This window comes from Canis aureus, chromosome 18 (genome assembly GCF_053574225.1).
Source record: "Canis aureus isolate CA01 chromosome 18, VMU_Caureus_v.1.0, whole genome shotgun sequence".
Classification (NCBI taxonomy): Eukaryota; Metazoa; Chordata; class Mammalia; order Carnivora; family Canidae; genus Canis; species Canis aureus.
The window spans coordinates 14,397,718-14,410,220 of NC_135628.1; the positions used below are offsets into that span (position 1 = coordinate 14,397,718).

At 40.6% G+C, this 12,503-nt stretch overlaps 2 protein-coding genes across 3 annotated transcripts in view; one reads left to right on the forward strand and one right to left on the reverse strand.

Moving 5' to 3' along the window:
• DPY19L1 (dpy-19 like C-mannosyltransferase 1) overlaps positions 1 to 8,893 on the forward strand; it is a 142,154-nt gene extending 133,261 nt beyond the window's left edge. The window contains exons 23-24 of the transcript XR_013356561.1: positions 8,080 to 8,197; positions 8,713 to 8,893. The gene's annotated coding sequence lies outside the window, so the exon portion shown is untranslated. The remainder of the gene's footprint in view (positions 1 to 8,079; positions 8,198 to 8,712) is intronic.
• NPSR1 (neuropeptide S receptor 1) overlaps positions 8,830 to 12,503 on the reverse strand; it is a 145,195-nt gene continuing 141,521 nt past the window's right edge. For both annotated transcript variants that reach the window (XM_077856224.1, XM_077856225.1), the window contains one exon: positions 8,830 to 11,707. In XM_077856224.1, coding sequence (XP_077712350.1) covers positions 11,617 to 11,707 — 91 coding nt within the window. In that variant the 3' untranslated portion in view covers positions 8,830 to 11,616. The remainder of the gene's footprint in view (positions 11,708 to 12,503) is intronic.

Genomic DNA, 12,503 nt, shown 5'->3' on the forward strand with positions numbered 1-12,503 from the left:
GTGCACAAGTGTTGGAGGACAGGGGGACAAGAGAGAGAGCAAAAAAGGAGGAGTAGCAGAGAGATGAGTAACCACAGGAAGCTGTTACCATCCCTGAGACTAGAGGAACACAAAGTAAGAGGTGGGGTCATCCTAGGAGGCTGGGCCCTCAGGGTAGATGCTATTAGGATCCAAGCTCCATGCACCCAGGGGGAGGCACAGCCAAGATGTTGCCAATAACTCTGAGGAGATGGCGAGGCTGATGCTTGGGACAGGAGGAAAGCCCCCCATTCTCCCCAGACTGTGTTCTTCCTTCCAATCTCCTGCCCATCTCCCATTGGCAGACCCTACCTAACAGGAACCAGCTGCCACGGGATTCTGGGAAATGCAGTTTGCAGAGTCCCAGCCCCCGAATTAAGGGTGGAGCTGAGAAGCAGCAGGGAGATAAGGGCCTGCACGCAGGAGCAGAAAGGTCTCCTCGAACTTCTGATCTTCTCTGAGTGTTGCCACACTCCGCCAACCACAGCTTAATAGTTGAGCACAAACAGATTGGGAACAGTTGAGGAAAGTCACAGTGGGTGCTTCTCTATTCTGGATGTTTCCTTTCACATGACGTGGAGATGTCACATTCCCAGCTTCTCTTTGTTTGCCCTCCCATCAACGCAGGAAAAAAAGGAATGGCCTAACCCATGTGGTGAATTTGGAGAGAAGCAGCTGGGCAAGCTCAGCTCAGCCTTTCCCTTCTCTTGGGTGTGGCTGGCTTGTAGGGTGCTGATGTTCTCTCCCGCCCCTCCATGTGGAAATCTTACCAGTTCATTCCTGAAACTAATATTTATTGGCACCTGCTCCATATCAGGCATGGTTCTGCTCCTGGGGATACCACAGGGAATAAAATAGACAAGGTCCTTATGTCATGGGCTATGCAGGCAGTCAACCACGAACATAACCAATAAGGGCACCGTATGGTATATTAGAAGGTGATAAACAACACAGAACAGTGAAGGGGGACCAGGGCTGCTGGGCTGGTGCTCGCAGTTCTAAGCTGTGGTCTGTGTCGGCCTCTCTTAGCAAGTCCCCCTGAGCAAACGGGGTGAGCTATTTGTTGCCAACCCTCAGAACCTCAACAAATGCCCTACACTTTGAGGGGAATATTGACCATTCTGTTCCTCAGTCTAAGCAATCCCTTGTCCCCAGTCCTGGACAGGCCCTGAGAGGCTCATATGAGTAGGACTCTGAACCCAGCCCCCAGCAGAGACAGGTTTAATCACCTCCTGAGGTATTGTCCGGGGATCTCAGTGAGAATTGCCTATAATTAGTGTTTTAACCAGCTTTGCAAACAGATGCATATGGTCCCTTACCCTGCCCACTGTACCCTGCTGCTGAGTTGCCTCCAAGAGGGTGGTAATGGCTAAGGCTATTGGCAAGCAAGTGAACACTGTTTTTTTTCTTTAAGGGCAGCAGTCCTCAAAGTGTGGTCCAGAGCCTGGAGAGCCATGTCTTTGAGAAGCTTTCAGGGGGTGGTATGTGAAGTCAGAACTATTTTCAAAGTAGCACGAGGGTGCTTTTGGCCTTTTTCATTTTCACTCTCTCGTGTGTACAGTAGAATTTTCCAGAGGTTACGTGGCATGTAATAGCACAACAGATTGAGTGCAGAAGCAGATTAAAATACTCCTTTTTTCCCCCTAACTACATATTTGTGTGAAGCCTGATTTTCTTTATACATTTCCATCAAAACAACATATTGCAACAGATTGAGTGCAGAAGATATGAAAATCCAGCTGTCTTCTATTAAGCCAAACTTAAAGAGATTTGCAGAAGTTAAAACAATGTCACCCTTCTCGCTAATTTTTTTTTTGTTTTTGGTTGGTGGGGGGAACGTTACCGTTACTTTCCATATAAAAGACATGTATGCTAATATGTAATGAGCTTATTATTGTTTCTTATAAAGAAATTCATAAATATTAAATATTTTTTCACTTTTAATTTTTAATGCAGTAAATATCAACGAGTATAACCCACAGAAACAAACATAAAGGGGTTCTGAGACAAATAAGTTTAAGATAAGACTGCTCTAGAGGGCTTTGATGGGCTAGTATACCCACCCACATGTTGTTCGAGCCCCCAAAATACCTCTTAGAGAGACATCCTTCCTTGAGTCCAGACATCACATAAATACATGGCCATCCTTGTCCACTTGACTCTCTACATACATGCAGAACTCTATTGTCTTGGGAAAAAATGCCATCAATCCAGAGTGGAAAGAAGAAATGAGAGCTACCCTGGGTTTACCTAACAGCTATCTGGAGAGTTGCAAGGTGATAGAGTTGTAGCCTTAGGAGAACACATTTGTGCTTCGGTCAGACCCAGGGAAATTAGGTGGAAGTAAGCAAAGGGGGCCCACATATTTCTAGCCACGAAGAACTTGGGGTCCTGAGCTTCAGCCCACTGAAGGGCTGCACAGAACCCCCTGAACCACAATCACCCGAATTGCTTATCATTCATACAGATTTCCAGGCTCTGCCCAGAACCCAATGAAACAAAATTCTAGGGCTGGAGATCTAGCAATGTGTACTTTTTTTTTAACTCCTTGAGTGATTCTGTGAGGTAGCTTTGGGACCATTTGGTCAGTCTACTTAAAGCCAGTCACGTAGTTATGGAGTTATGTGAATTACTTGTGGTTGGCCTCGGATATTTCTCCCAGCTATCTACTGTGGGCCCAAAGTACATACCTGTGGTGATTAGTTCTTTGGGGTTAGGGCGGCACCATCTCCAGTGTTCCCTACCTACGTGTAAATCTCCCAAGGAATGTGCGTTCAGCTATGCTCTGGGAGTAACATTTTAGCAGGTGTATTATAAACCTGCTCTGCCCTGAGGGATGAGGAAGGGAAGAAAGGATGGGGACAGGGAGGAGAAGGAGACCTTGGGGAAGGATATAGAAGTGGGAAAAGCTTAAGGACTCCAGGCCCCCTCAACAGGCAAGAAGAGAACAGAAGATGAATATTGATTTCTGCTAAACTGACTCCCAAGGCTCTGTGAAGGAGCCAAGACATTTCTGCAGATTTTGAAAAATGTTGGCATCAATATCCCTATTACTAGATGCTAATGATACATGTTGGCTCTGAATGCAGAGAAAGAACCCAGAATGATCTTTCAGCCATCTCTGCTGTTTCTTGTATGTCACTGAGACCCCACTGAACACCTACCTCCCTGTTTCCAGTCTGATTCCCTTCTCTGCACCGTTTCCAGAATAATTGTTCTAAAAGGCTTTTGAAGACAGTTTTAGGAACTGTTTATTGTGAAACATAACACACATTCACAAAAGTGCACAAAACCTAAATATATAGTTTAGCGAGTAATTAGAACACATCGCTGCCACCCAGAGCAAGAAATGGAGCCCTGTCCATCCTCTTCTGCATGCCCCCTCTCAAAGATAGCTGTTCCCTCCCCATAAATGTGCTCTACAAAAAGTAGTTTTCTTGCTTTGCTTAAGAATTCTATCATCTATGTTTGCATCCCCAGGCACAGTAGTTTAACTTTGGCTGGTTTTTGAATTTTATATGAATCAGATTATCTATAGTATCTTTTGGTATCTAGCTTCTTTACTTTTACATTATGTTTTTAAAGGTTTTTTTCATGTTGTGGTAAGCAACTGTTTTTTTTTTTTCCTTTTTGTTACTGTAAAAGTATCTTAATTTATGAAATATACCATAATCTGTTTATTCTCACTGTTGGTGGACATTTGTTTTGCCTCTAATCGGGGTTCTTATAATCAATGTTATTATGAGCTTTCACATATATCATGGTGCATATAATTGCACTCTTCTGTGGTGTCCTGTGTGCTCAGGACTGAAATTTCAAGGTCATGGGCTATAGTCACCCTTAACTTTACTAGTTAAAGACACAAAATTTTCCAGAATGGTTGTACTAATTATTCACCTACCAGAACAGAATGAGAATTTCTAATGCTCCATGTCCTTACCGGTACTCAGTATTTGTCAAAGTTTTAAGTTTTTGCCAGTCTGGTGGGTGCATATTATTTTCTTATTGAGGTTTAATTTATCTTCTCCTGACTTTTTAAAAAATTTTATTTATTTATTCATGAGAGACAGAGAGAGAGAGAGAGAGAGAGAGGCAGAGACACAGGCAGAGGGAGAAGGAGGCTCCGTGCAGGGAGCCCAACATGGGACTCCATCCCGGGTCTCCAGGATCACAACCTGAGCAGAAGGCGGCGCTATATCGCTGAGCCACCTGAGCTGCCCTTCTCCTGACTTTTAATGGGATTAAACATTAAGCACCTTTCCTGGCCATTTGGACCACCTCTTTCCTGAGGTCAAGTCTTGCCCAGTTGCCTGCCTTCTATTATCTTTTCTTACTGATTAGCATTTTATATATTCTAAATACTAGATCTTGCCCAGTCATATGTGTTACAAACATCATCTCCCATGCTATGGCTTGCCTTTGAGTTTCTAATTTTAAGTAATCAAATTTATTGATCTTTTCCTTTATGAACTGTAGTTCTTGTGTTTTGTTTGAGAGCTATTTCCCTATTTAGAGATCTTAAAGATAGTCTCCTATATGATCTCCTTAGGGTTGTTTTGTCTTCACAGTCAGATCCATAATCTGACTGTAACCGATTTTGCATGTAATCCTCTAGGCTTTCATTTGAATTTTCTTTCACGTAAATACCCAACTGTGCTAGCATTGTGTGTTGGAAAGACAACAGTCCATCTGCAATGCTGCCTCTGAAATAAATCAAATTTTCCAAATGGGTGCATTTTCTTCTGGACTCTTTCTGTTCTGTTTGCTAATTTGTCTACCCTGGAGACAATACCACAACCTTTACTATTATGGCTTTATGATAAGGTTTGATCCCTTTCATCTTTTCCATTTTTTCCTTCTTAATTAAGAATGTCTCAGATATTCTTGGCACTTTGCATTTCTGTATACATTTTTAGAGATACCTCGTCAAGTTTTATAAAACTCCTGTTGAAGACTTGATGGTCGTTGTATTAATTTTATACATCAATCTGGAGAGGAGAATAGATAAATCATAAACTTTTATGATATTCAGTCTTCCAAACACTAATCGTGGTATATTTATTTCTACATTTATTTCTACATGTCATCTCTCTCAATAATATTATTATTTCTCCATAGAAACTTACACATCTTTTATAAATTTATTCTTAGAAACTTCATCTTTTAAGGCTATTGTAAATAACAATTTAAAAGTTTAATTTTTTGGGATCCCTGGGTGGCGCAGCGGTTTGGCGTCTGCCTTTGGCCCAGGGCGCGATCCTGGAGACCCAGGATCCGAGTCCCACGTCGGGCTCCCGGTGCATGGAGCCTGCTTCTCCCTCTGTCTGTGTCTCTGCCTCTCTCTCTCTCTCTCTGTGACTATCATAAATAAATAAAATTAAAAAAAAAAAGTTTAATTTTTTATTTGCTGCTGTTATGTGGAAAAGATACAGATTTTTGCATATGGATTTTATATCCTGTTACCTTATTAAATCTTATGATTACTTCTAATAATTTATCTGCATATTATTTTGAATATTGCACTATACATTTGTATCAATAATGTTGGTTTCTATTATTCATTATCAATCCTTTTAACTTGTATCTTACTTATTTTGCTTGCTTTATAGCATTGGCTAAGATCTCAGTACAATGTTGAGTTGAAATGGCTATGCTAGCATTAACTCATTCTTTATTTTAGAGAAAACACCTCCAAGTTTCATCATTAGGTTTTATGGTACATAACCTTTAGAGTTAGCTAGGAGTTTATTTTTTATCTCAAGTTTGTGAACATTTTATTATGCCTGGGTGTCAAATAATTTTATCAAACATATTCCCTGCCTCTATTAAGTTGATATTACATTGTTTGTTTAATCATTTCATCTCTTAGTGTAGTAAGTTATTGAGTGGTTTTCTATTATTTTTTTTTCTAATGTTAAGCCAACTTTGTATTCCTGGAATGAAAGCAACTTGGTCACAAGTTGTAAATGGTGGTAGAAATCTGCAGTGAAGGTATGTTCTTTCTTTATTTTATTTTATTTTATTTTATTTTATTTTATTTTATTTTATTTTATTTTTTAAGATTTTATTTATTTACTCATGAGAGAGAGAGAGAGAAAGAGAGAGGCAGAGACACAGGCAGAGGGAGAGGAAGAAGCAGGCTCCATGCAGGGAGCCCGACGTGGGACTCGATCCTGGGTCTCCAGGATCACGCCCTGAGCTGCAGGCGGCACTAAACCGCTGGACCACCTGGGCTGCCCTGTTCTTTCTTTATGATACTACTCAAATTATCTGTTTCTTCTTATGTCCATTATGGTAAATTATCCCATTTATTTATAGTTTTCGTTTTTTTTTTTTTTTTTTTTTTGGTGTAAGCTTAATCATAGTATCCTTTTATTATCTCTTCATTGACTCCAGGACCTACAGTGACATCCTTAAAAAATGAATACTGCTTACTTGTGCCTTCTCTTTTTTTCCCCTTGACTAATCTCACCAGACGTTTCTTTTTATTATTTTTTTCAATGAGCAGAACTTTATCTTTGCTGAATCTTTTAAATTATGTTTATTTTTGATTTCCTTAATTTTACTCCTCATTATTTTCTTCCTTAGATTTCCTTTGGGTTTATTTTGATGATTTTTTTTCTAACTTTATGAAATAGATGATTTATTCATTGTCTTTAGATTTTTCCTCCTATAAGTATTATTTTACCTGTATCCCACACAAGTGATATATACTTTCATTATCATTTAGTGCAATTTCTAATTTCCATATATTTTCTTCTTTGACCATAAGTTACCAAGAAGTATATTTCCTAATTTCCAAACATATGGCAGCTTTCTTGTGATCAGAGAAACTTGACTGCATGAGCTCAGTCTTTCAAAAGTTTTGAAGCTTGTTTTATGACTTGGAATATTGTCAACTTTTGTAACTGCTTCACATGTGCTTTAAAAGACTTTATTTAGGGGTGTTAGGGCAAAATGCTTTCTGTGTTATTCACATTGTTCAGATTATCCAGATCCTTCTAATTTTTGCTTCAATTACTAGAAATAAGTGTGATAAAATTCCCCACAAAGCTATGGGATTGGTCTATTTATTTTGTAGTTTTGACAGCTTTGCAAAATATGTATTTGAAGCCATGTTGTTAAATGCACAGTTTAGAATTATTAAATAAATCATCCTATTGAACTAAAACATTTATCACCTGCAGTGTCCCTGTTCAACTCTGCTAATGCTTTATGCCTTAAAGTTTATTTAGTCTTTGTTAACACGGTCCCACCAGCATTCTTTTGGCACTGTTTGCATTGAATGCCTGGATTCATTCTTTTACTTTCTAACTCCCTGCATCCTTGTGTTGTAGGCATGTCTTTTTTTTTTTTAATAATAAATTTATTTTTTATTGGTGTTCAATTTGCCAACATACAGAATAACACCCAGTGCTCATCCCGTCAAGTGCCCCCCTCAGTGCCCGCCACCCAGTCACCCCCACCCCCCGCCCTCCTCCCCTTCCACCACCCCTAGTTCGTTTCCCAGAGTTAGGAGTCTTCCATGTTCTGTCTCCCTTTCTGATATTTCCCACACATTTCTTCTCCCTTCCCCTCTATTCCCTTTCACTATCATTTATATTCCCCAAATGAATGAGATCATATAATGTTTGTCCTTCTCCGATTGACTTATTTCACTCAGCATAATACCCTCCAGTTCCATCCACGTCGAAGCAAATGGTGGGTATTTGTCATTTCTAATGGCTGAGGAATATCCCATTCTATACATAAACCACATCTTCTTTATCCATTCATCTCTCGATGGACACCGAGGCTTCTTCCATAGACATGTCTTTTGTAAATGACACATTGTTGTTTGTTTGTTTGTTATAAATCTGACCTGATAATCTTTGATTATTAACTGGAGCATTTAATCTGCTAACATTTATTACAGTTACTGATATATTTGGATAAAAAAACCCACCATCTTCCTCTGTGCTTTCTATTTGTCCCAGCTATTCACTCTCCTGTTTCTCTCTTTTCTTGCCTTCTTTCGGATTGCTTGAGCAATTTTATCATTCAGTTTTCCTTCTCTTTTAGTTTAGAAGTTATATACATCTTTGATTCTATTATTTTACAACATGCATTCTTGAAATGACAACATGCATTTTGGGTGTATCGATGGCTAATGGTGATCTATATTCTACTCTCATTCCAGGTAATTCAAAGACCTTTAATCAATTTCACTACATTTGGTTTCTCTAGACATATGTTATTGTTGTGTGTATAAATGGTAATACTGAGTCACACCTCCTGGAACCTCATAGAGAGAGGGTCCTTGAGCAGTCCAAAAACCATTAGACTACACAAGCCAAGCCTCCATTCACTTTAACATTCTACAAGCATGGGATTGCACTTCTAAAATGTTAACTGGAGCAGCCCTGTTGTGGATAATGCATTTTAAAAATGCAATTGCAGAGCAATGAGGCATGGGTTTTTCATGATTCCAAAAGCAAGGAGGTTGGCACCTAAATGGGGCTATCTCCTTTTAATCAAATGCAATTGAAAAGCTGTAGGGAACATGGGCAGATCTGCATATAAAATGAGGTGTATTCAGATGATGATAAAAGAACTGCAGTTGCCCGCAGGTCTGTGGCTCACCTAAGATGATTCTAGAAATACAGAATCACTTTACTTCCTGCTAAAAGTGTTTTTGTTTTCCTGTTTCCTCAGCAGACCCAGGCTGGTGGCCCCTTTCCACACTGTGCATACAGAAGGAAAAAGCAAAGTCATTTCTGTATATGTGTGTACAAAGTTGTCGAAACGAAGTGAGGAAGAAAGTTGGAAGCTGCATGTTTGTTTGCTTTAACAGGGATAGTTTTTTTTCCTCGTGATTAATTTCAAATTAAAGCTATTAAAAAGGTGTTGCCACTTTCCGGGGAAAAAAATGGTGAGATGTGTTGCTAGGTGAAATTAAACTTCAATTAAATTATGCTTCACACCAGCCCCGAAAGTAGAGAAGTTTTAACCATTCATGTTTAATTTAGTTCAGTAAAGTGGAGATACTTATTTTCTAGAGTATGGGTAAATATATTAAGCACACTTACTCTTGTTATCCTAAATTTTCACCTGCGCCTGAAGCTATGCGATAATGTAACCACAGACTTCTGTGACATCTCAGTGTAGGAAGTATCTTTATTTTACATAGCGCCCTGTTGACTGCTCTGACCCCATGTGAGCATCCACGGCTACCTACAGTGACATCACAACACCAAGCTTGTCATCTTCTCCAGGAGCTCAAACTGTATTTCTCAATTGGGAAACTGACTTCCTAAGTAATATAGATGGGGAAGTTACACCTTCTAAAGGGCATATGACTCAGTGTTGAGTCACCAAGTCATTGGTCCCCTGGGGAAAGAATTTCAGAAGGTCTGACTCTCTGGGTCTCGCTTTAAATCATATGGGTCCCGGAACTCTATCTATAGCGAACCCACAAGATCCTCTGCTCCAGCCTTATTCTGTTCCTATCTTACAGATGAGACAGTTGATGCCCAAAGATATTAAACGATTTTTTCCCAAGGTCAGGAGACTAGTAATTCCCAGTGTTCTCATAATGTTGAAATCATATTTCCCCAAGTGTAGCAGATACGTGGAGATGAGGATTCTAGAATCCACAGCAATATAAAAGCCAGTTTCATTTTTAACAGCAGCTTCTCCTGTAGCAATATGTACCATTATCTTACGAATGTCCAGTCTTTTTGGCAAATGAGAGACACACTATTATAGCAACTGCAAAATCACATTCCCAGTTTCTAAAGATCACAGAGCCCCTCACTCCATTCTCTCCTTCACTGTCTGACTCAGTTGATGGATGAGGTAGGCATGTAATGTCTCTTGCAGACCAGAACTTGACAGAGATTGAAAGCATCTGTCAGGAGAACCCAGGCCTCCTGTTTTGCCATCCAGGACACCTGCCAGATTTTGCTCTGTTAATTGGCTTCCATGCAGGCAGCTATTTTAGCAACGATTCTGTGGGTCTTCTGTGGCACATCTTGATTTAAAATGAAATGTTGAAAAAGCCCTTCTCGACCACTCAAGCCATCCAGGGTTGCTCACATTTAGCTGATGGGACAGAAAGGGAGGCAACCTTCAAAACTATTGTGTGGACATAAAACTAGATTATTCAGTCTCCTCAATTCAGAGAATAATTTTCGGAGAGATGGTGACTGAGGAGTCTGATTTCTGCCTAAAGAGATACTCTCCCTAAGGATAGACAGAATTGATAAGAGAGTTTGTGGAAAAAATGCCACTGTGACCTTAAGCATGCAGTTTCTGGGTTGACACCATAATGAGGAATGGAGTGCTATTAAAATATACTGCACATTTTAATGACTCCACTAGCAGTAGGCCAAAAAAAAAAAAAAAAAGACTTAAGCTCAGAATAATTCTGGGAAGGAGGATTTTGCCAAGGAGATTTTAATGTCAAGAATGTATGTGAGGCTAAAAATAAGGAGCTCACGCACATTCCAGAGCCGTGGGTGGGGATGTATATATAATCAAATTAAATTATGCCATTTCCACTTATGAAAAAATCTGATGGCAAAAATTGACTAGAAAACATTTAGTCATATTTCACTTGGATTAGGCTTATAAATACCAAACTCCAGACTTGTCAAAATAAACCCCACCAGCACTTTCTGGCCGAGGTGTTAGATAGACAATGGCTGCGACATGCAAAACCGAAAGAGAGCTTACAGGAACATCATGCCTGGAAAAGCCACAGGGACTCAGCTCCCAACTAAAGAAAGGATTTAGAGAGGTCAGAGGGGGAGGAGGTGATGCTGCAGGGTGAGGACTGGAGCCCAGAGTGGCCCAAGGGAATGCCAAGGGAAGGGCCCTCAGAAAACCTCAAAGATACGTGAAACCCAGGTGCCAACTCTCAGAGACTAGAGGTCTGGGGCCCACGACTGGTTAGTATTATTGTTTTTTTCCCATCAGGCAAAGTACTCCTCGATTTTAACCTTCCTCTAGAGGGTCAGCATTGGGCTCTTTTGACAAATCATTTGTTGACACAACAGGACTGTGAGGTTAGTTGTTGCCAACACACCCAACTGCAAACCAAGGCTATCTGCAGAGGAGACACAAAGTGCCCATGCCTGGAAATGAGTTTGTTGGCATTTCGAGGACAAATTACCTTCTTGGCTACAACTTCTGAACTGCCAATCCAAAGATGGGGGAAAATCTGGGCTTTTATTTATGTCTTAGTCATAATTAGGAGACTCTTGTAGTACAACCATGCTTCTTTAGTACCCTCTAGTTGCCCAAGCCTGGACCTTGGCCAGAGGTGCCTCTGTCCATTGGGTTCTGGTGCTGACCAGTGGGAAGGAGGGCTGGTAGTTGCAGGGAAGTAGGAAGCATCTTTTCTGGCTGGCATGAATAGTTGGTGACTTCACATTGTCCAGTACTGGCTGAAACAGGTGACACACACTCCTCTGGAGGTTTGGCTTGGGCATCTCCCAAGGGATGAAAGGAGCAGGATGGAGAAGTCAGCTCAGGTACCATGCACATGCCCAAGGTGGTGACAGGGACACATAATTGCTGATGGGGCTCAGCCTAGCAATCCTATTGCCCCAGAGTCTAGATAAATTCTGGCTTGGATAGAACCTGCATCTCGTGCCTCTGAGTTCTCTCCCGAAATGTCTTTCTGGAACCTCGTGATGTTTGCTCCCTGGAGAAAGAATAAATCAGGGAGGGAAAATAATTTGACCAGTTGAAAAGGGAAGTAAGGATGTTAAATAACAGATGTATTGAGGATCAAACGCTGTTGTAAGCACTTAGCATGTGATACGCTTCCTTCCCCACCACCCATAGCCCTCCTTCCCACTGGTCAGCACCAGAGCCCAGTGCTCAGGACAGGACAGGGAGACACTGGTCAAAAGGTACTACACTACTACTGGCCCCATTTTGTAGGCAAAGAAACTGAGTTTTATGAAAGTTAAATAAACTTACTCAAAGTAAAACATTGCTATGAATCAGCAGTGGCAGGATTTGAGCCTCAGCCCCTGGCATCAAACCCAAGCCTTAAACCATTTTACGATTCTATCTCCTATGGATATCTCTACCTACTCCCTGTAGCTCATGTAGCAAAACAGCTGAAAAACAGCAAAATTATTGAGTAGTTGTGGGAGGGATCTGATTTCAGCTTTGGTACTTATTTTTCATATGACCTCAATAATGTCACTTAACTTCACGAGCCTTAAGTTGCTTATCTATAAAATGGAAATAATGCTTTGGGTCTTGCTATCACCACAGCATTGCACTGAGGAAATTCATGTTGGGAAGCTCTGAACAAAAGAAAGCTTTTCTCTGTGACCTGGTTAAGGTGGTTCCTATCGTAGGTGATGAGGTACAGGAGAAAGAGCCGGACCATGACCCGGGCCCAGGTTTGAATTTATCACACTGGCAGGACCTTTCTGACCCACAAGCATCTCATCTATTACCTGCCTGGAAGCACTGAAAGAAAA